The sequence below is a fragment of the Macaca nemestrina genome, chromosome 3 (genome assembly GCF_043159975.1).
Source record: "Macaca nemestrina isolate mMacNem1 chromosome 3, mMacNem.hap1, whole genome shotgun sequence".
Lineage (NCBI taxonomy): Eukaryota > Metazoa > Chordata > Mammalia > Primates > Cercopithecidae > Macaca > Macaca nemestrina.
The window spans coordinates 23,638,573-23,662,870 of NC_092127.1; the positions used below are offsets into that span (position 1 = coordinate 23,638,573).

Genomic DNA, 24,298 nt, shown 5'->3' on the forward strand with positions numbered 1-24,298 from the left:
AGAATATAAGAAATAAAGAATTGTGGGGGGTGGGGGTCCAGGAAGGAGTGCAGTCATACCTTCACAGCTCCTCCTGTCTGGGCCCAGCTCATAGCCAGGCTCACAGGCACACTGGTAACTGCCCAGGGTGTTCAGACATCGCTGCTCACAGCCTCCACGGTCAGGTTTGGCACATTCGTCTTCCTCTATGAAAATGGCCATAGTTACAGAACAACTATACATATATATATACATATGTATGTATGTGAAATGGTTTGGCTATGTCCCTACCCAAATCTCATCTTGAATGATAGCTCCCATAATTCTCACGTGTCATGGGAGGGACCTGGTGAGAGGTAACTGAATCATGGTTGCGGGGGTCGTTTCCATGCTGTTCTTGTATATATATATATATATATGCGTGCAGATCTTTCTAAAAAACTACCATGCTTAATGGTTCCAAATAAAATGGAAACAATTCTTTGCTTCCATTGCTTCCATCAACAAAGGAGCAGGAACAACGTATCAGCCCCTGATGGATAATGTATAAATTTCATGTTGCTGCTACCTAAGCATTGTCAAAGAACCCAGAGAAGGCCTGGAAACCTATAGCTTGGCCAACTGAAGATCACTTTATCTCAGACTCAGTGTGTGTTTTTCTGAATTTGAAGTCAAACGAGGATAATGAAGCCTAGGCTTTTTTCAGAATGAAATTTAAAAACTTACTAAAAAGCATAGCTTCAGCAATGCTGATTTTACATTATAACTTGATAGAAATATCCGCAAAAATTCTTTTAAAGAAATATCATTATTAAGAAATAGATTGTGGTGAACATAAATTAAAAAGTATAAAATTCAGAAATTGACTGGATCTCTTTAAATTTAAACATTGTGTTTCTTATATAGACATTTTGCTCCAGAAAATATGATAACCCCATATTTTAATAAAATATATACTGTATAATTGTATATTAAAACACAAAAATATACATAAATTATATATATATATAATATATACTATTTTTAAATATGTATATGACCAGATACTCCACAATCTCACTCTTCAGGAATAATCTAATGTGAGACTAATAGTAAACATTCTCTGAAGAAATTATGCATCAGCAACACACTAAGCATTTTGATAAATAAATATATGAATATCACATGAAAGAAGCTTAATAGCATGTTTCTTCTATTAAATATATCACATACAGAAAATTTCAAACACGTAAATGGAGATTTTAATGAATTCTTTTAATGCCTGTAGTAAAAGTGCCAAGTTTTTCTACCTTGCAATTCCTATAATGAATAAAATAGCTCCCAAGGAAAAATCCACTATACTGTTCTTCTTTAAATTATGGCAATATTTGCATATCTGTCACTCTAAGTTTTGCAATACACAATTGAATCCTTTATCCTATCCTATATCATTTATCCTATAAAAATCAATAAGGAGGAAAATTTTGTTTTCTCTTCCCATAGAAAAATTTTATTCTATAATGACACACAACATAAGTGTCAATGAATTTCCTAAATCCATATGTGATGTTAACATTTTCTCCAAAATATTTGCTTTCTTTTCACCTCACAATATATACAAAATATGGAACATAAGAATAAACTGAAATGTAGTTATGCAATTCAAAATCAAAGCTGATCAGAGATAATTGTTTGTCAAAAAGACATTTTAGATATCAGAATATTCTACTAAGGGGGCCATAAATTATTTCCAATGTGGGGGAAGACTAGTCCGAAAGGGAGTAATGCTGGCACCTGGAAACAAATAGATAAACTTCATGTCAGTAACCTTCTTCTGTTCATGAATTCTTGGTTGGTTATTTGCATTACAAATATTTTCTTTCTGTCTGTATATTCTTTTTTGGAACTTGCTGTTTTGACTATTTCATAAAAAACAGATGGTAGAATATCCTAATGGAATTCCTACCCTGTGCTACAAAGTTCTGAACTCTAGTATTTTGTTAATAACCTTTTCTATCAAAACTCTCCAAAATACCCTTATTCATATTCAACTTTCAATACAACTTTTTCTAGTTCTCCCCTAATTCAAAGCTAAATGTTACAATTATACTTGATAAAGAAAATCTCACATTTGAAAATTATTTCAAATTACCTTTAAAAAAGTTAGCAGCAAACCCTGCTTTGTTCACAGTTCCATCAGAAACAAACTTCATCCACAAAGTATTGGAGGTAGATCTTATATCTTCAGGTTTGTCATAACCACAGAAACGCCCTATCAAAGGGCTATTTTCACTGGTTCCATCTCTAACTTCCAGGTAGTCATAAGCACAGTTGTCATGCCTTTCAATCTGCAACAGAAAATAATATGTGAACATTTTTGTTTATAGATAAAATATTTTCTGTAGGAGGTTAGATGTTTTCTCAGTGCCATACTTTTGATTTGTTAATACAAAAAGTTATTTGTATCAAATGAGTATACTTGAATGTTTCTCATGAGTGTACACTGTAGTAGCCATGAACAAAGAATGTTATTCTAGTAGACAGGGAAGGATAAAAAATAACTATGAAACAGTACATTCACATGAGTCAGGATCAACAGAAATTAATTGCCTTTTAAAAGAAAATTAAACTACAAGTAGAAATTCTTCATTCAATAGAGGCTGAAAAAAATCCAAAATTAAAAATTATCACTAAAAATCTGGGTCTGATATGCTGCCACAAATAATACATAATTTCTTCTGAATCATAATTATAAAAATTGCTCCACAGTCTTTCAATAAAATCATTATTTTATTCCCAGAAAATTTGGATTCAAATTCTCTGAACAAATGTAGCACTATTTTTGGTTATAAATCTCTTTTTGAAAGGAAAATCTGATAATATGGGATTACTCCTTAGTCTATTGAATTCTTTCTCCATAATTAACCTGGTTGTGTAGAGGAAGACTACTACATAGTAGAATCAACAGTGGTTTTCTCTTTCCCAAGGAAATATGGCCTTGTTTGGATGAGGTTTTTTACCTCAACACACTCCTCTCAACCCAGATAATCAGGGGAAACTCAATCTCTTTCTTTAAAAATTGAATGCAAATATTAGGTCAGACTATTGGCCTATGACACTTTATGAGGGAACTACATGTTCATGGACCCATGTTTCATCCCTGAGCTTCTAAAAACAAACCACCAAAAAAATCAAAATTTATAAATTGTTTTAAAAATTGTAAGACAATTTTTATGTAAAATTCTTGCTTTTCACCTTTTATAGAAGTTGACCACTAGAGTTAAGTCTTCATAGATTCACCTGCTTATTGGATATTTAAAACTAGAAAGCAAAGACATCTACAATGAAAACACCATGAAAAGTATCAAACGTTGTCAATTATCACTCAACATACAATTCACTAGTTTATGGAACTCTGTTACTAGTGTTAAGGAATACACAGAATGTCATGAAATATCGGGGAATGTCCACGGAACTGCAACTTGAACGCATGAAACATGAAACTGCTGGTATAGTTGGTGGAAAAATCTGTTTCTGCCTTATCAATACACTAACAATAATAATCTTCAAATTAGATAGTATAAAGACAAACAAACAAACAAAAACACTTTGAAGCACAGATTTAGTTAGAACTAGGTACTACATTTGCTGCTTCCTAGTCACAAAATACTCGGTGCCTAGTCTCCACTAGGCACTCTCCCTGCTTGGTATGCATCATTCAGAAAAATGTCAAATAACCTTGTCCTCCTGGCGCTTGCATTCTACTGATGAGTAGCCAGAAAAGGAACAATAAACAAAATAAATAATTAAATCATAAAATGTTAGAAAGTCATCAATTCAATGGAAAAATAGAAAGCGTAGCAAGATAAGAAGTGTGAGAAGATGTCTATGGCCTTACCACTCTGAAAGTTCCTGATATGATCTGATCTCAGAAATTAATTAAGAACAGGCCTGGTTAGTATCAGGATGAGAGAAGTGTGAGAAGTTGGGTTGGGGAGAGAAGGCTGTAATTTTAAGTTAGGTGCTCATTGGGTACCTGTCATAAATCCATATTTTTCCTAAAAATAAATTCTTTGGTGTGTGTGCAATTATGGGAATAAATGGAAAATATTTATATAAAGAATATCTAATTTTAAAAGCACTTTTTAAAACTGTAACTCAATTGGTCACCAGGGGTGACAAGCCCAATTTGGCCAAATATATATATATAAAGTATATATGAATATATATAATATATAATGAATATATATAATATATATGAATATATATAATATATATGAATATATAATATATGTATACATTATATATACACACATATATATTTTATACACACACATATACACACATATATTATACATATATAATATATACACACATATATTATACATATATAATATATACACACATATATTATACATATATAATATATACACACATATATTATACATATATAATATATACACACATATATTATACATATATAATATATACACACATATATTATACATATATAATATATACACACATATATTATACATATATAATATATACACACATATATTATACATATATAATATATACACACATATATTATACATATATAATATATACACACATATATTATACATATATAATATATACACACATATTATACATATATAATATATACACACATATTATACATATATAATATATACACACATATTATACATATATAATATATACACACATATATTATACATATATAATATATACACACATATATTATACATATATAATATATACACACATATATTATACATATATAATATATATACACATATATATTATACATATATATACATAAAACCTCTTATCTCAGTCTTTAATAGAATCCCTTCAAAATCAGGGTTCTCTGTAAATATGAGAACATTTCCAGATGGCCAAAGGCTGTTCTTGGTCAAGGGGACAACATAGAAAATAATATATCCGATTTCAAGTTGTAGAGTTTGATAACAGAATAAACGACAAAAGCTGTAGACAAAATAAGCAAAGGTCTTGGCAAACCAAACTATCCTCCCCTGCTTAAAGCAGCACAGAATGAACTGCACCTGATTCACAAATCATATTGGAAGAGGGGGGAGAAAGAATGAGATAGAAAACCACAAGAATTGAGAATACACAATGAAGGAAGCAACATCTTGTACTAGAAGGTCCATTAATAAAAATAATATTACAACCAGGCACAGTGGGTCACCCCTGTAATCCCAGGACTTCGGGAGGTCTTGGCAGGTGGATCACACGGTCAGGAGTTCAAGACCAACCTGGCCAAGATGGTGAAACCCTGTCTCTACTAAAAATACAAAACAATTAGCCAGGCATGGTGGTGGGCCCCTGTAATCCCAGCTACTTAGGAGGCTGAGGCAGAGAATTGCTTGAACCCAGGAGGTGGAGGCTGCAGTGGCTGAGATCGCGCAACTGCACTCCAGCCTGAGCAACAGACCGAGACTCCATCTAAAAATAAAATAAAATAATAATAATGATAATATTACATTGCTTCATATTAGAAACCAGGCTACAGTGTAAAAATTAAAAAGGTTAATTACAAAAGGTTTCAATTACTATTTAAAGAATATTATTATTTAAAATTATAGTACTAACAGGGAAGACAGCATAGCTCCCATTGGAAATGAAACTCAAAATTTCAGATTTCTTCAATGATTAAAAAAAGAAATAGGATAATTTATATTGCCTGGTCTATAAAACTCACTCTATTCCTTTAATAGATATACAATCATTCACTTTACATTTTAATTTACAGTGAATTCACTGGTTACTTAGCAAAAATTGGAATTTTAAATATTTTATATGATACACAAAGAGTAAATATTTCACAGGTAAAAATAGCTAATTATAGGGTTAAATTCACTAGTACATATTTACGCATTACATATTATTTACATATTAAATATGTACCTGGTATTTGGGGTAACAACATTCTCACATAGTGAATGCCACAGATGTTGAGTTGCCTAGAAAATAATATGTGCCTCATCTACACGAATTTATGATATTTGGAAATACATTATATCTTTACAACAACAATTCTAGACATCTCATCAATTACCTGAATGGTCTTCAGTTACTTATTTTTCCAGTTTAATCCTAAATGCAAGGCTTGCACAGTGAATTTGCTCCATTTTTACTAATTATAATTATACTTCATCAGCTACATCAACACATGAGTAATAACAATGAACACAAATGAATGTTTGAGTTACTTTATTTGTGTCATTTGTGCAATAGTTTCTTGAGCTATATCAAATTACTTCATCAATTAATATATGGAATGGATAGAAATAAATATGGTTGAAACTAAAATGTGAATCAAGTCTATTGATGTTATGCCAGTAACTTTAAGCTTCATCAGTAAAAGAACACCAAAAGCAATGATTTATACAAAGAAAGAATGAAAGAGAAAGAAACAAAGAAAAGAAAGGAGAGGAAGGAAGAAAGGAAGGAAGGAAGGAAGAAAGGAAGGAAGGAAGGAAGGAAGGAAAGAAGGAAGGAAGGAAAAGAATGAAGGAAGGAAGGAAAAGAAGGAAGGAAGGAAGGAAGGAAGGAAGGAAGGAAGGAAGGAAGGAAGGAAGGAAGGAAGGAAGGAAAGAAAGGAAGGAAGTTAACCAAAAGTGGTCAACTTCTCATTCTAAACCTGCCAACCTGTACAGAGTTTAGTGGTCAGTGCAAGTGGGTGAGCTCTGACACTGAAGGAAAGCCATCCCTGGAGGTAGGGGTCAGGCCCAGGCTTGGGACCCACTCACATGCTTGCCTTCATTTGATAACCAAATTTCCAAATCAAAATACCATTACACAAATATCTATTGCAGCATCTACTTATTTATAAAAATATCTGAACACTTAGAAATTTCTAGATAATAATCTTTAGTAAAAGGTATCCCATGCTCCCTAAAAAATTAAAAATAGAATTACCATATGATCTAGCAATACTACTTCTGGGCAAATACCCCAAAGAATTGAAAGCACAGTCTTGTAGAGATATTTGCACACATATGTTCATAGCAGCATTTTCCCAATAGCCAAAAAGTGGAAGCAATCCACAGGTTCATTGATAGATGAATGGATAAATAAAATGTGGTATACACATACAATGGAATAATATTCCACCTTAATAAGGGGTACCTAAAGTTCTCTAATTCATACAGACAGAAAGAATGGAGGTTGCCATAAGGCGTCAGGGGAAGGAGGAAAAAATTAGTGTTTTTGTGTGATGGAGATAGTGTTTCAGCTTTGCAAGATGAAGAGTTCTGTAAATTGCTTGACCTTTTCTAATCTACTTAACACTACTGAGCTGTACACTTAACAACTGGTTAAGATGGGAATTTTATGTCATGTATATTTTACTATAATCAAATATAGCTCTCATGACTGTTACAATGTAGCTTTACAACATAGCTAATGTAATCAGATATAATTAATGCAATGTAAATGATACAACTTGTAGAGATAATAGTATTTTAAATGATATGCACTTGGAGCAATGTTAAAGCTGTTTTATGCTTTGGAGGAAAATGTTAAACTGATTAATAAAAACAATGCAAATAAGCACTTATCATTAAAAATTAAAAATAATTTTTATAATGAGAAAAATCTAGTAAAGTCTAGCAAATAATAGTATAAACAAAAGGAATAATGAGTAAAAAGGTGAAAAGTTTAATACATAATTATTTTAAATTATGTTATCTTATTTAATGTTTATTAGCAGTAAAATTTAATGTTTAAAGTTGACACAACACATGAATAATTACAGCTCAAAAAAAGTTCAAACATGTTAAAAGCAACATCACAGGTCTTGCTTAGGTTTATTTAACTGCTGCCACTTCATTTTTTCTCCATGATACAAGTATTTTTACTCATAAATTTAATAATTTTATTGTAAACCTGCTATGGCCAAATAGTATTCACTTGACAGTATGTGAACAGTGGTGAATAAAACAGACATGCCCCGATTGACACATAATAATTAAACAACAAAAATGTACAAGAGAGGATAGTTACAAAAGGAAAGAATTGAATGTCATAATATTATATTAATAGAACACTGATGCTTCTCTTTACTACTAGACCCGGGGACATAAATGCACAGAGCCAGGCCTTGGTTTCAATCATAGTGCTACCAACTGTGGAACCTTGGGCAAGTTTACTGAAACTAACAAGTGCTAATCTTTCAGATACAATGATAACCTAGGCCATAATACATGAAGAGCTGCATTACTCTTCTGTTTTACAGTCATTACCAAAATATATTCTCAGCTAAGCTCCCAGAAATAGTACCTGGTAAGCAGAAAATCCTTAACTAATTAAAACCTCCTTATCTCGGCTTTTTAGTTCATTCACAAAGACTAGCCTACTTATCATAAATTAATAAAAAATATTTAAAGGATTTAAAGGATTACTTTCAGACAAGCAGTCTACCAAGTACCAAGATAAAAACGTATGTACATAGTTTAGAATGTTTCAGCTCGCTGCTGTGATTGTTAAGGGTATTTATCAGCTCTGGTTTTCATAAGGAAAGTATCACCAAATCAGAATGTGTAGTCATGTTGACAAGTACCTCAAACTTAATACCATTTGAACTAATGTATGTGGTAATTTCAATTTAAACAAAAGTAAGCTCCAGGTTTATTTCACTTCTTGTCTGCTTTGGTGACATTCCTTTGAAGTTATTACTGTAAACATTTCCAGCCTTCCAAACTTTTTCTCTTTTTATTTCTTCTTACTGAAAAAGTTCTCAAATAAAATAATAGTACCAGAAGCTTCTTTACAAATGACTGTGCTGCTAAATAGAAAACAAGCTTTCCAAATTACTTTCAGAGGGGATCTATATTCATATACAAACTCACTTCAGTATATTGGTCTTAAGAAATAATGTATCCAATGACTACCAGAGGAGAGAAAGTTTCCTATATTAGTCCATTCCAGATGCTATGAGAAAATATCATAGATAGTGTGGCTTACAAACCATGAAATTTATGTCTTATAGTTTTCAAGGCTGCAAGTTAAAGGTTAAGGCACTATCAGATTCAGTGTCTGGTGAGCGCCCTCTTCACAAGTGGTGCCTTTTCATTTTGCCCTCACATGGTAGAAGATTCCTAGGCCTTTTTTGTTTGTTTGTTTTGTTTTGTTTTTCGAGACAGAGTTTTGCTCTTGTTGCCTAGGCTGGAGTGCAATGGCACGTGTGATCCCGGCTCACTGAAAACTCTGCCTCCCAGGTTCAAGAGATTCTTCTGCCTCAGCCTCTCGAGTAGCTGAGATTACAGGCACATGCCACCATGCCCAGCTAATTTTGTATTTTTGGTAGAGATGGGGTTTCACCAGGTTGGTCAGGCTGGTCTTGAACTCCTGACCTCAGGTGATCCACCCACCTAGGCCTCCCAAAGTGCTGGGATCACAGGCGTGAGCCACAGCACTCAGCCCCTAGGTCTCTTTTATTGGAGCACTGATTCCATTCATGAGGGCTCCATTCTCATGACTAATCACTTCCCAAAGACCCCACTGCTAATATCATCACCTTTGGAATTAATGTTTCACCATATAAATTTTGGGTGGACACAAATATCCAGACCACAGCACTTCCCAAAGGGTATAAATACAGAAGCATCAAGATTCTATTACCTCCCAAATAGTGTTCCTTCCTGCTCAAAGATTCCTGAAACTCATTGACAAAGGCACATAGACTTTGTTTCAGCACTTTCATGAAAATGCAAATGGCACTGGCAAAGGTGCCATGACATAAATTCACATAGAGGCATAAATGATGGACAGCTAAGAAGTTCTTTAAAGTAGATTTCAACAGCATGATAGACAAGTTTATCTTTATGGCCCTTATATCTGAAGAGGAATACAGTAACATAAAGAGTAATAAACAAGGCCAGGTGCAGTGGCTCACGCCTGTAATCCCATCACTTTGGGAGGCCAAGGAGGGCAGATCACGAGGTCAGGAGATAGAGACCATCCTGGCTAACATGGTGAAACCCTGTCTCTACTAAAAATACAAAAAATTAGCCGGGCGTGGTGGCACGTGCCTATAGTCCCAGCTACTCGGGAGGCTGAGGCAGGAGAATCTCTTGAACTCGGGAGGTGGAGGTTGCAGTGAGCCGAGATCACACCACTGCCTTGCAACCTGGGTGACAGAGTGAGACTCCATTTCAAAAAAAAAAAAAAAAAAGAATAATAAATAAAAATATAAACAGTTTTTGAAATAAGGCAAAGACTAGAATCAGTGAATAAAAACTGGACTTTGTCAGGTAAAATCACAGAGTATTGGAAACACAGGTAAACAAAAGAATTGATATAAACAGATAACTGACTAAATTAAACAACCACCTAATGACTATTAGAACAAATAAGAAAATATATAAAGCTGATTCTTGATATTCATACTAGTTACATTATATTCAGTTGCTCAGAATACTGAACTAGCAAGTACTGATTCATTGCTCCCAGGGTTAGAGTTCCTGTGAGATTCTAGTCACAACATTTTGTTTTTGTGTGTTTCTGTTTAAAGACGCATTAATACAGGTTGCCCATTTATTAATACTGAACTTTCAACCAACAGCACTATATATACACCACACATGTCTGAACGAAGATAATCTGACACACATATTTTCTCAGTAAGGCACATGACAGCTGGCAATGGGCACATTAGGTGACTCAAAATTTGCTGCTGTGTACACATCTGTGAATGACCCAGAAGGCACTGCAAATATTAATTTTAGGCTTCCAAACTTTTAGTAAATAGGCAAATTTGCAAATAAAATCAGGATCAAATGTACCTGGGTTTTAATGCTTTTTTAGTACTCGCCTGTGTGATACTAGGTTAACGGCATAAACTCAGTTTCCTTACCTAGAAGATTTAGATGTTTATTAGGTACCTTTAAATCCTGTTACTTGTGAATTTCTTGAAACTCAGCACCTCTAGTCTAAATTCAGTCTAACTTCAGCATACCAGGTACTCCATAATCTAAATATTTCTTATCTATCCAGGCTTGTTTCCCTCTGCATGGAAACTTACAAGCCTTTAATAAAGGAAGGATATATTCATTTCCATCCGCCAACTGTCACACACTCAAACATTGATTTACGTATAATCTATCCATCCATTTATCTCGTCTATTATCAAACATTATCTCACAAACAATGTTGCTGGAGATAAAATGATCAGAGACACAGGTAAGAACCCAACCCGGTGGTGGACATAATCTAGTGAGAGAGACAGATAATAAACATGTACATAAAGAGATCTGCAGCATACATTCCAGTAGCTGGAAGTGCAATTAACTAAAAATAAAACAGAGTGATGATTTAGAGATAATTATAGGTAAGACAATATTTTAAGTAGTGTTATCAGCCAAGAACTTTTTAAGAAGGCAGCAATTAAGCAGAGATCCAAATAAAGCAACAGGAGAGTAAAAGCAAAGACCTGGGGCAGAGGAACATCAGTGGTAAACGCTGTGATATGGGAGTGAGGTTGGTGTTTCTGAGAAAGAGAAAGAGGGTGAGACGAGCTGACACAGAGGAAGTGAGGAGGTGCCAAAGACCAAATCACAAGTGACGTGGCCCATGATAATCAAGTCTAGATGTTATTTTAGATGTGATGGAAACCCCCTGTAAGTAGAACAGTGTCATAATCTAACATACATTGTAAAAGCATCACTCTGGTTGTGAGGTGACGAACGGGATATGCAGAGCAAGAGTAGAGACCCGAGGTTCTCTCTGTGAATTCCAAGCAAAGAGGGAGACGGTGAGAACAGTGGTGGTGTAAAGTCATCGTGTATGGGGTATAGTTTGGAGACAAAGCAACTGAAATATGCTGATAGGTTGGCTGCAGGGCTTAAGAGAAAAGGTAGAATTAAGGATGTTCCTTGGATAAGTGGTGACAAAAAGTACTGAAATAGTACTGAAATAAATAGAAGAAGAGCAGGCTTAGTGAGTGAGACAAAATAAGCAAGGGTTCAGTTTTGGTCATTTAAAGACAAGAGATCTACCAGATATCAAAATACGTCTAACATATAAATGAGGGAGGCAGAAACATATAGAAATAAAGTAATATGAAGATAGGACAGGAAACTAGAGACAATAAATAAAATGTACTCTCAGCCATCCTATGACATGATTTTTCCCAGGTTATGAAGTATAGTCATCACTGATTCATCCACTCAGTAAGCAAGTATTTATTAAGTGACTATTGTGTGTCAGGCATAATTATAAGTGTCTGAGGTGCAAATCTTTTTCATTTGTCCTTATGCTATATTATTTTTGAAGACTATCACTGTTATTGCATTGATAAATAAAAAATAAAGTACAAATCAACTAAGGTAGCAATTTCATGCATCAGTTTTCAGGTTGATGGAATGAATGCATTTTCTGGCATCATGTCTATAGTAGAATTCCAGAAAAAAACTGAATTACATGTTAAAAGACAGTTAATCTCTTTATTCTTGAAATATCGCAAAACACAGCAAATACAGGCATTGCTTAGATAATTTTTATCAGTTTTTTTTTTGGTCTAAATCGTGGGTGAAATTTTTCTACTCAATTTTAGTTCACTGTCAACCATAAACTGGTCTATTTGAACAGTATTTGCAAATCTATTAGTCCATTAAAATAACAAAGTTCAACTGTCAATCAAATAATGGCATAATCAAAGTTTCCAAAAGTACAAAAATAAATAAATAAATAAAGTGGTCAGGAGCATAAAATACAACATGATGATTAAAGTAGAAAGTATATATTTTTTGGTAACAAAAGGAAATACATCTGGGTGGTACATGCAAGGGGACAGAGACAAGTACTGAAGAAACAGAATGCACAGGCTTGCAGATGAGGATGAGAGATTCTCTGGGTTTACTGGCAATGCCTGGATTCTCCTGGTGCTCCTGCTGCAGGTGCAGACACACAACCATGACCATGATCACTGCCCTCAGTAGGTAGTGTTCACAGTGCTCATTACTACCCAATGGGTAGTAGCGCTCACTACTGCCTTCTGATCACTTAGTGAATGAATCTTCCAATCAGTAAAGTCTCCATCTCCAATCATGCATCTAAATTTCTAACCCTGGCTGGGACCTACCACCAGGACCTCATTGTTCCTCTCCACTTCAGCTTGAACTCTCCATTTCTAGACCAACTCTTTCATTTAAACATCCTCTGGAGTTCCTGAGAAATTCCCCTATTTCCTGACTTTAAATCTTTAACTCCGTCCCTTTCATCCCGCAAAAATGACCCATGGACCAGTGTGTTAGTTCTGGATCCGGACTTTGATCCAAAATTTCTGATTGGACTTTGATTTCTTCTGGCCCTTCCTCGAATAACACAACGATGCTGCTGATCTCCCTGACGAATATTTTTAAGGAGGTTGAAAGCTCATAAGAACACTTAAAATCCCTATTTTTGATATAAACAATTATCTGTGTAATGGTAAAAAAAAAAAAAAAAAAGGTGAAAAATGTTTTGTTCCTCTTACAAGGAAGACTGTCTACCTTTTAACCTCTTAGTTTAGAAGAGAAATAAAACTTCTATTACTTAATGGACCCTCTTGTGAAATCAGCCTGTGCATTTGTCAAAAGAAACTATTGTCAGTACTTCAAACATTCTAATTCAAATAGCACAGATAATGTAAACTCACTTTAATCTTCTTGAAAATGTCTGTGAATGAGGAAAGAAGAAAAAAAAAAGCTCTTAGGCTCTTGATGTTGCATTTTATGAGCGATCCTTTGCTTCTTTGCTGATTAAATGGCTGACTCTCTGTTTCTTTGCAGATTTAATGAGGATTCTCTTCAATGCCATTGTCATTTATGGAGAATATGTGCCAGGAAGATAGCCTAAAAGACTTTACCTCAAAGGACTGAAAGGTCAGCCCGACGTGGTAGCTCTCAGACACTGTTATTTTCCACACACATTCTTTCATCGGGCGATAGTCATCAGGATAATTAGGAGACTGAATCTGTCCTTCATTTTTACGTATCTCACCTCCACAGATTGCTGAAGAAAGCCAAAAAACAAACAAATAACTAAGCCTAGACATGCCATTTCGTTTTCATTTTGTTCTAGGTTAACATTGAAGTTCAGCTCCTGTAGTTCAGTACATAAAGACCAGGCTATAAAAATCAAAGTTGACTGATTGTAATGTAGTAAATATTTATATGGTAAAAAAAAAAAAAAAAAAAAAAAACCTAGTCAAATAACTACAAATATTAGATAATGATCAAGGAATAAATAAATTTTAATCCTATCTTAACCAAAAGGTATTTTTTAACCTTTAAAAACCTTTAGTGGCTTTGTGAATTTATTCTCTGTGAGTTTGTTCTGTGATTCTCTGAGCTGCTTCCTTTGGTCTTTCGACTGCAGGTAAAAGAGCTCATCAAAACAGGAGTCTCATCCTGAACAGAACTCACTGGGTCTCTGGCAGTGAGTTAGTGTCATGCGCGTAGCGTCTGTGACTCCCTCCAAATAATCCTCTTCACTACTAGGCAGTTAATCCTTAAAACAAAATGCTTCCATTTACTTAAAAGTTTAAGGGAAGCAGAAATCTTCTGTCTTCAAAATTACATAAACTGCTGTACTAGGAAGCGTCTCCTCCACCCACAACCTGGCAAGAAAGGAGCTTGGTTTTAAAGCCAAGAAAGCACAATGCCAGTTTATTGTTTTAGAGAAGGATAAAACAAAGCATTTTCTAAGTCCTTCCTCAAATGCTGACTTTCTTATTTAGATAAAGCATGCCCCAGAAATCGCCACAATTACTTTCTGTGCAATTTCCTCTAATAAAAAGTATTTCAGGAATACAGGGACCAAACAGACACAAAATCAGTACAAAGGAAAATGATAATTTCTTCATAATGTTTTAAAACTATCAAGAAACAATGAAACTTTAAGAATGCTTGTGCCATTTGCTTTTTTCTCCACACATCCTGAACACATTTAGATATTGTTACATCACTGATACTAGAAAACAGGTTATTCTTGCAATTAAATTTACTGAGTATTTTTATTAAAATTATCTGTATGAATATAACACAGATTCAGAAAAATTCATAATTTTAAAATATGGTAATAATGTCATTGTAACGAAATTAAGAAATGAACATTTCTGTTGAGGTATAAGATGAACTACTCTCTAAAATTCAATGTCACTTGCCTTCATAGACAGCTGCAAAGCCTTTTCCTACCCAATTACTGCTGCTACGAAACTCAATCCACATTCTGCTGTCTGTAGAAGTAAGAACTTCAGGCACTTTGTCCCCACAGAATCTACCTAAAAGAAATAAAAGAATAAAGAGAAACTCCTAAATAGGACTCTATATTCTACGTTCTTTTCGTACTAGCCACAAATAATATGTAAACACTGATTTGGTTCACATTTCCATTCCAAGTGATTGCAGCCACAACTATGCCTTAATATTTACTTACTAATGGTAGATAAACAAAACAGTCTTTTCATATACATTTATAAAGCATTTGACTATCAGCCTCAGAGTAACTGACTGATGTCAGTATTGTTACCATATGTAGAAGTAAGATAGTTACTCAAAAACAATATTTGAAAAAGGTCAAATGATGCATTAAGGTGGGGTATATTATTTAACGGGAAATAGAAAAAAGGTTCAAGTCACCCTAAGAAAGTGGTTTCAAATTGTCAACCTGGCCAATAGCAGGGAAATGACTTGGTTAAGAATGTGCTCTCAGTCAGGCACAGTGGCTCATGCCTGTAATCCCAGCACTTTGGGAGGCTGAGGTAGGTAGATCACGAAGTCAAGAGCTCAAGACCATCCTAGACAATATGGTGAAACCTCGTCTCTATTAAAAATACAAAAATTAGCTGGTCATGGTGGTGCGTGCCTGTAGTCCCAGCTACTTGGGAGGCTGAGGCAGGAGAATCACTCAAACCTGGGAGGCAGAGGTTGCAGTGAGTCAAGATGGCAACACTGCACTCTAGCCTGGTGACAAAGCAAGATTCCATTTCCAACAAAGAAAGAAAGAAAGAGTGTGCTCTTGGCTCGGAGGGGAGTTCTTAATTCACCCAGGTTCAATAGCAACTCCTTAGGAAAACCCTGAGGCCGCTCTTGGTATCTTTTATCACTGCACGCATTCCATGTCATCACAAAGCTATAATCTGTGGTGTTATGGGCAGAATAACAAATACTATCAGAAGACTTGAGCATGTCTTCTAATTCTGTATCCAGAAATATGAATTACAGCAAAGGAATATAATACCTGTCATTCCTTCCTTTCTTCCCCATCTTTCCACAAATATTTATGCTTACTTCTGCCTCTATGCTCTAAGCTTTCACATGATCACAAAATGCTTAAATATGATAAAGCACATGCAACAATTCTACAAACATATTACAATGTTATCCATTCTTATGTGTCTCTGGAAATGGCATACATAGTTTTAGTGTATGAAAAATGGTAGCCAACTTGCATAAAGCAAGTTCATGCTAACAGCTAACAGGTGAAGACATATTTTCCTAAATTGTAAAGCAAATTAGAGGCAGGTAACACAGAGCAGTATGTTTTAAACTATAATGTGCATCTGAATTTCTAGGAAATCTATTCAAATGCAAACCCTAATTCAGAGGATATAGAGTGGGAGCCAAGTTTCTACAATTCTAACAATTTTCCAGATGGTCTTGATGCTACCAATCTAAGTGCTGCACTTTTTGGAGCAAGGTCTTAGAAGAAACGGTAGGGAAAGCTTTTCACATAAAAACCATGATTACACTGCCTCACTCTGGTGGTCCATTATACATTGAGCCATGTAATGCTGATGGTGCTCTAAAAAGAAGTGTTGTTCAGAATTTTAGCTCTAGGTTTGTTTCTCTAATATGAATTTAATGAAATATTTTCTTTGGCCTGTGCATACATATGTAAAAAATTGCCTTATCTAGGCTAAGAAACTAAATATAGAAGACAATGTTTTCCTCAATCTGACTTACCACATTCGTTCAATTCTTTATTTTTAAACATTTCTACAGATCTCTTGGATTTACTGTGGCTGCTGTCACTTTTAATACAATTGTGCCCATTCAGTAGGTGTTAGATGTTAAAAGAGCTGCACAGTTCATCAATTCGACTGAGCAAAACTACCTCTAAGAGTAAAGAAAAAGTTACAATCTCAGAAAAAGATCAATATAGAGTTATAGAGTGGATGCCTGCATGCTCCAAACAGCTCTCACCTTTGAGTAAAACAGAGGGCAACAGTAAACTGCCTATGCAAGTTAATAGTGCGGTCTGTGGTTAAATGTTGGCAGCAGACTTTCATGAGCACCAAATCTGACTATAGTTTATGACACAAACTGCAAATGTCTCTTCTCAGCCACAGAAAACTCTCTGAGAAGCAAAATTGTGACATCTATAATATAATAAGAGTTAATATGCTTGACATAGGAAGCCAGCTACCAAACATGTACCTAACAGTTTACACCACTGGCTTAGCAACAAAACAAAAACAAAACACACAAACACACAACATGTACACCCCAAATTAGTTTTTTTTTTTTAAGTTGAAACTGATTCTTAAAGCAAAAATACAGAAACATTGCAATGAGTACTCATGATAGGCACAATACATGAGAAAGCTATTCTCAATCATTATGTTCAAATCCTAGCGGCCACCTCATAACTTAAGCTAGCTCAAATTAGTTGATCAGTGAATGTATTTATCCATTTGTCTTCGAGTATTTTTGGTATGGTTGAAAAAAGTATAATTAACATAAAAATAATGTTAGTCACACACATTTTTAACTCTAAGATGACTCGAGAGAATCAGTTGGTTTTCTTTGGACAGGACAGAATTAATACATAGCAACATAAGATGGAAAAGATATCTTACCAAGGAGAGGTGATTTTCTCCAGTACCCATCTCTTACTTCAATGTAGTCATACCAGCACAAACTACTCTTGTAAAGATCCATCGTTGTAAAATTTAAAACAATCTGCAAAATGGAGGTAAACAACCCACAGAGTAAAAATGATTGTATCTACATATAGTGATTTGATTCCTAGAGGTAAGGAACCCTGGTCTACAGTAAAAATGCATGTACAGCTAATTCTTTTCCTGTATTATAATTATCCTAATATTTTTTTTCTGAACCAACACCTCAAAACCATGTTTTCCCATTTTCTTTAACTGTTTTACAATGACAGGAGAAGTACAATATGAGTAGTTGAACAAACTAGATATTTTAGCAATTAACAAAAAGTTTCTGTAAAGTTAATCTGGACAATTGTAAAGCAAACGAATTTTTATTCAAATAGTTTATTTTGAATTTTCCCAAGATAAACATGACTTGAACCATGAAGAATTCTAACTTTTCCATGAAAGCCTTTTTAACAATAATTTATTTCAAAGACGACCAGTCAGACATCTATAATTACGTTAAAAATAACCCCCGTGTGCCACATTCCCAGAACATATAATATCATTGTGTATGTTGAAATGTTTTAAATACAGTCCTAGAATTAGAATTTATCCATCTAATGATAATCAAAGGCAGATGTCACTATGTTTCTCTAGATCCAAAGATGTATATACAAAGACCTTTCAATCTAGAGCATCTTGTACATAACCCTTATTTTGTGCTTTGTTTCAAAATGATGCTGTTGTGTAAAGATAACTCAAGAGACAATTCTAGGAAAGACGACTTTCTTACTGCTTTATAAAAGGACTTTACTTTTCCAACAACTCTTTTTTTCTTACTTGATTACACCGAAAGTAAAGCCAAACTTAAACGAGAAATGTGCTTATCTGATGCAATGAAATTCATTTGGATTTTTTTTCACATTCAAAAACTCATTCTAACTCTATTCTACTTAAAACATCTGAGATGCTTACGGCTCATAGTATGCCCGTTCTCTACTCTAGAAATTATGATGGACTTTGGTCAAAAGCAACAAATTATGAGTATTCGAAATGCTCCTACTACAAAACTACAGTTTGTAGCAATATTCAAAAATCCCTTTTGTGAAAATACAAAAGGCTGAATGTAAAAGAAGTCTCAATGAATAACAAAGAAAGGAAGAAAAAATAAGAAAGAAAAGGAGAGAAGGAGGAAGGAAAGAAAAAAGGAAAATAAAAACATAATACTGAATCCATATTCCAGAAAAGTATTACCAATTCTGTGCTGGAAAGTATATGCTTCTCCCCTTTCTTGAACACAATATTTAACACAAAGGTAAGCACTAATTACTGCAAATCAATGCTGAATGAACTTACTTCTTTCCCAAGTGACACAGGATAACTACAAATATTTCTCATGGCATCTCATATCTAGGTACCACAGTGATCAGTGATGAAACTGTACACTAAAGTTGGTTTCAAATATCCATATAAACTAACATGTACTTTCCTAGTAACAAAGAAAGAAATCTGCCAAGGATAAGAAAATAGGGATGTAATTTTTAAAAATGTAGTACATTAAGTTGTGGAATAAGTTTTTGGTTTTTTTCTTTTCATTGCAGACGGAGTTTCGCTCTTGTCGTCCAGACTGGAGTGCAGTGGAGCAATATCAGCTTACCACAACCTCTGCCTCCCAGATTCAGGTGATTCTCATCCCTCAGCCTCCTGAGTAGCTGGGATTACAGGCACCTGCAACCACATCCAGCTAATTTTTGTATTTTTAGTAGAGATGGAGTTTTGCCATGTTAGCCAGGCTGGTCTTGAACTCCTGACCTCAGGTGACCCATCAGCCTTGGCCTCCCAAAGCACTGGGATTACAGGTGTGAGCTACTGCGCTTGGCCATAAGTTGGTTTTAATAGAATTGTTCATTTATTTTTATCTTCCTTCTTTGCAGTTTATCTTTTTCTGTTTTTCTTTGTCTTCACCTCATTGTAAGGTTCCATTTTTTAAATGTTTACAAAAATTTTCAAAATATCCAAAGGCAAAGCATTGATCATTTTTTCCCAATAATCCTCAACACTTGATTTTCAAAATGCTTTAGTATCTCATTTATTTTTATAAACTTCCCAAAATATTTTCTCCTACATCTCTAAATACCAATGTAACATTAGACTATATTCAGGATATAAGTAGGAAATAATATCTGGTTTTTGCCTTTAACTTTGTGTTTACTTTAAGTCTGCTCCAAACGGAGAATACTATCACTGCCTGATACTACTTTTCATTTTATATTTTCCCTATAGCAACCACCAAGATTTCAACTCTATATGATTATATAAGAACTCATTTATTATAGCAGAGACAGCAAAACTTGAATATAGACACAAACAGAGACTCCCCCAAGGCTCACATTCTGGCTTCCTTCTTAGATTGAAAGAGTAGTTTTATAATGACATGCAGATAGCTTCTACTGCCTTCTTCATGAGGAAAAGAAAAGCTAAATTAGAAGTATGTGTATTATCAGTTTCATTCAAAATTAAAAAGTGTGTTTAGATTGCAAAGAAATAGTTAATATTTGATCTCTTGAAACACATGCACAAACACACACACACACACTCACACACACATTTGGATGGGGATAACTCTAAGCAGAAAATTTTTCTAACTTGTTTTTAATCTTCTGGTTTAAACACCACGCACCATGGAGGAACATAACTGGCCTGACATTAACATAAAACACAGAGCCCTCTAAAAGCAGAAAATGTAATAAAGATAGGTTTTCTAAAATCAAATCATAGGGCTCTGACTATAGACATAAAATTCTGGCCTTCGACTAAGGTTGCTAGCAGGATTCGTACTTGAATAACAAATCAAACACACTTGGAAAATATCTGGTTGTTTTGCATTATGTTATTTTATGTAAATATATTGCGTCTTTCCCCAAAGAATGATCAAATGAAAAATACAAAACACAACTTTATAAATATTTTATTTTTGACTTAAGTATAAGTAACAACTCAAAATTAATTAGAGCTCCCTTGGAGTATGAGATCGAGGGAACAATTTTAAGATTTCCTGTGATCTGTTAGGAGTCTAAGTTGCAACATTGAATAGATGCCATTGCTGCCAATTGTGCTTATTAAAGACTTTGTTTTCCGATGCTGCAGAGTGAAGAATCCTGAAGAAAGGCAGATCAACATTTCAAGGGACTGTATGTCTGCGAGTCTCCAGAGAAAGATATGTATAATCAATGAACTTTTTTCAGCACAATTAAGATACTACTGACTACCTAAACAAATTCCATGAGCACCACAAAAAAGGCCAATTAGCATAATATTTGCACCATACTTTATAAGGCTGAGGATAGAGAATGTCCTTATAATTATAAAATTAGAGAATTTGATCTAATAGGCAAACCTTGCCAATTAGATCAAAAAAGCAGCAAGATTAAATAGATTGCTATGCTACGGCCAGAAGAAACCTGGACAAGTCTAATAAACTTTCTAGAGTGACAATATTTTTCTTTCTTCAGAAATAAGGCTCAGAGAGAGTAAATCAGGGATCAATAAACTATAACCCATGGATCAAATTCTCCCTGAAGCCTGTTTCTGTAAAAGTTCTATCGGAACCATTCCTTTACCACACGTTGTTTATGTCTGCTTCAATGCTACAGTGATAGCAATCAGTATTTGTGACAAATACTGTGTAGCCTGCAAAACAAGTATATTTACTGTATGTTATTTCCAGAAATGTTTGCCAGTCTCTGAAATAACTGATCATTAAGGTTTTGTTCAGCTCTGAAATTGTATCATGTTATAGGGAAAAAAAATACAACTTTTTCTACATCTGGAAGCTATTCTTGATTGGGAGTCAGAAGACCTGAGTTCAAGTTCTAACTTCTCAGTTTGCTGGTTTACTTAAACATTCTGAGGTTGAACGAATCTTACTGCTGTAAACAGGAGGTCACCATATCAGGCTTATCTCACCAGAATTAACTCGCAAGACTTTAGTTGAATGATGTGGAGAAAAATACTCAGGTAATCCCAAAGCACTATTAAGATTCTTACATATTACTATTTCATGGTATATATTCAGACATTCCTCACAATATAAACCCTGAAAAAATACATAAAATAAAGTATTACTCCATTTCCTTATTCTATCTATGCTCTGAAACATACAAACATCAGTTTGATGACAGGTGGAAACCAGGAGTCAAATTATTCTATTAAAATATTTTTTCTGCTTAAACCTATGTGATAACATCTGACTTTGAAATTTTGATGAATCATCACTCACTATTCATCAGAACATTATTTATACCTCTCCTTATGGTTTGAATGTGTATGTACCTCCAAAATTCATATGTTAGAAATTAAATCCCAAAGTGATGGTGTTAAGAAGAGGCCACCGGAAGCTGATTAAGCCAGGAGGGCTCTGCCCTTAGAAATGAGATGAGTGCCCTTATAAAAGGGCTTGAGGAAACAAGTTTATCCTTTTATCCCTTTGTCCCTTCCAACCCTTCAGCCAAGTGAAAATGCAAGAAGTAGAAAGTGAGAACTAACCAGATACCTGAATCTACAGACACCTTGACCTTGGGCTTCTCAGCCTCTACCTCTGTGACTGGGAAATAAATCTCTATTGTCTGTAAATTACTCAGTCTGAGGTGCTTTGTTATAGGGGCATTAATGGACTAAGACTTGTTTTTCCTAAATTCCCACTGCACTCCTACATCTAGTTAATTGTCAAATTCCATAGATGATATTCTATAATATCCCGTCTTTTTCCTCTTTCGCCATCAATGCTGGCTGTACTTCTTTTCTGAATATAATGTAATAGTTTCACAAGATGTACTTTGGCTTTTAATTTTACTCTTCTCCATTTCATCATATACTTTATGGCCACGGTAATCTCAATAGAGTTTGCTTCCCATCAGGGTTTTGGAATCAATGACTCTAGTAATAACCCAACTTTGCTGCCTCATCTTTCATGATCTCAAGCACATAAGCTTCATCCCACTCATCCCTAACTTCTTGCTATTGTGCTCTGACAAAGTATTCCAATCTCAGCTCTATTCCCATTCCTTTACTTAAAGTGAACATAATTCTATGTGGATTCTACTTTCCCCTTCCTTGTTCCTTGAAATTCTTCATGTCGCTCAAAATCTTTATGGAATGCTACCATCTCTTCAGTCATGCATGGATCTTCCAACAAGATCTGAGCTTTCCTAAAGTCCGTGATAAATTGTATTTTCTTTTTTCAGTTATTTTTCAAAGTTGAACCATTATATTACTAGGTTATAAGTTTATAATAGCAAGAATTTATTTCACACATCAAAAGATACATCTATTTTAATAGAATAAGAATGTATTTATGCAGTAATTGCTAAATTGAAGCAATGTCTTTGGCAATATAAATATACTATTGTGAATTGACTCCATATGTGTAAATCACAGATGAGTTATTACAAAGAAATATCTGCAAAAAATAATCAATAGCTTCTAAATGGGTTATACAGGAAAATAGAAAATATTAAGTCTATTCAAGACATAGTATTGACTGACCTTGTTCAAAGGTTAGTCAATTTTAAAGGATGCAAGAATCAATACTGTGCCCTTCTATCAGCTCAACACAGCTACCCTCTTAGCTGCACATTCTGGATTGTTGCCAGCATGAACCACGCGACATGAAGAATAGCCTTAGATTGAACAGAAATCTCTCTGTACCTTGGAAGGCTCAATCTGAGAAAGATATGCATGTGAACTGAAACCCTTATTTTTAAATTGTGGTATAATATGTGTGCACCATTTAAAAGTTACCATTTTAACCATATTTATGTGTACAGTTCTGCACATTAAGTACATTCACATTATTGTCGAACAATGACCATATTTACTAAAGAGAATATTTTTCTCTTGCCCAAAATAAGATATGCTTATTGCAGATAATTTTTAAAGGAACAAAGAAGACATAAAAACTATTTGCAAACTCAGCAAGTAGAGATAAGCATTATTTTGTTATATATTCTTCCATAAATTTGTCTCTAATGTACATAATTTAAAATACAGAACTTCTCATGCCACTACCTTTTGATTTGCCTTAAATATTTCATAATGTATTGTAAACATTTTCTCAAATCAGAGTTTCCTTTAAGTTTTCAAAATTTATTTTGTTTCCAATTTTCACTATTATAATAATCAGCTACCTTTGCACACACTCAGATAATTGCTCTAGGATAAATATCTGGGCAAAAGTGCAGGTACATTTTGTAAAGTGTAATACAAATTGCTCAATGTCCTTCTGAAAGGTTATTGTAATTTTTACTTTGAGAAGTTGCATATCTTTATGATCACTTGATGTTAACATTCAATTCCATCTTTACCAATATGACAGGTGAAACATGCCAAATTATTGTTAGTTCAAATAGCATTTCTCTGATA

At 34.2% G+C, this 24,298-nt stretch overlaps 1 protein-coding gene across 2 annotated transcripts in view; it reads right to left on the reverse strand.

Moving 5' to 3' along the window:
- The window catches only part of LOC105466716 (tolloid like 1), a 226,004-nt gene that overhangs the window by 45,493 nt on the left and 156,213 nt on the right, over positions 1–24,298 (reverse strand). For both annotated transcript variants that reach the window (XM_011715828.3, XM_011715829.3), the window contains 5 exons: positions 17,852–17,954; positions 15,155–15,271; positions 13,856–14,001; positions 2,111–2,306; positions 60–185 (listed from right to left, as the gene is read on the reverse strand). In XM_011715828.3, coding sequence (XP_011714130.1) covers positions 60–185; positions 2,111–2,306; positions 13,856–14,001; positions 15,155–15,271; positions 17,852–17,954 — 688 coding nt within the window. The remainder of the gene's footprint in view (positions 1–59; positions 186–2,110; positions 2,307–13,855; positions 14,002–15,154; positions 15,272–17,851; positions 17,955–24,298) is intronic.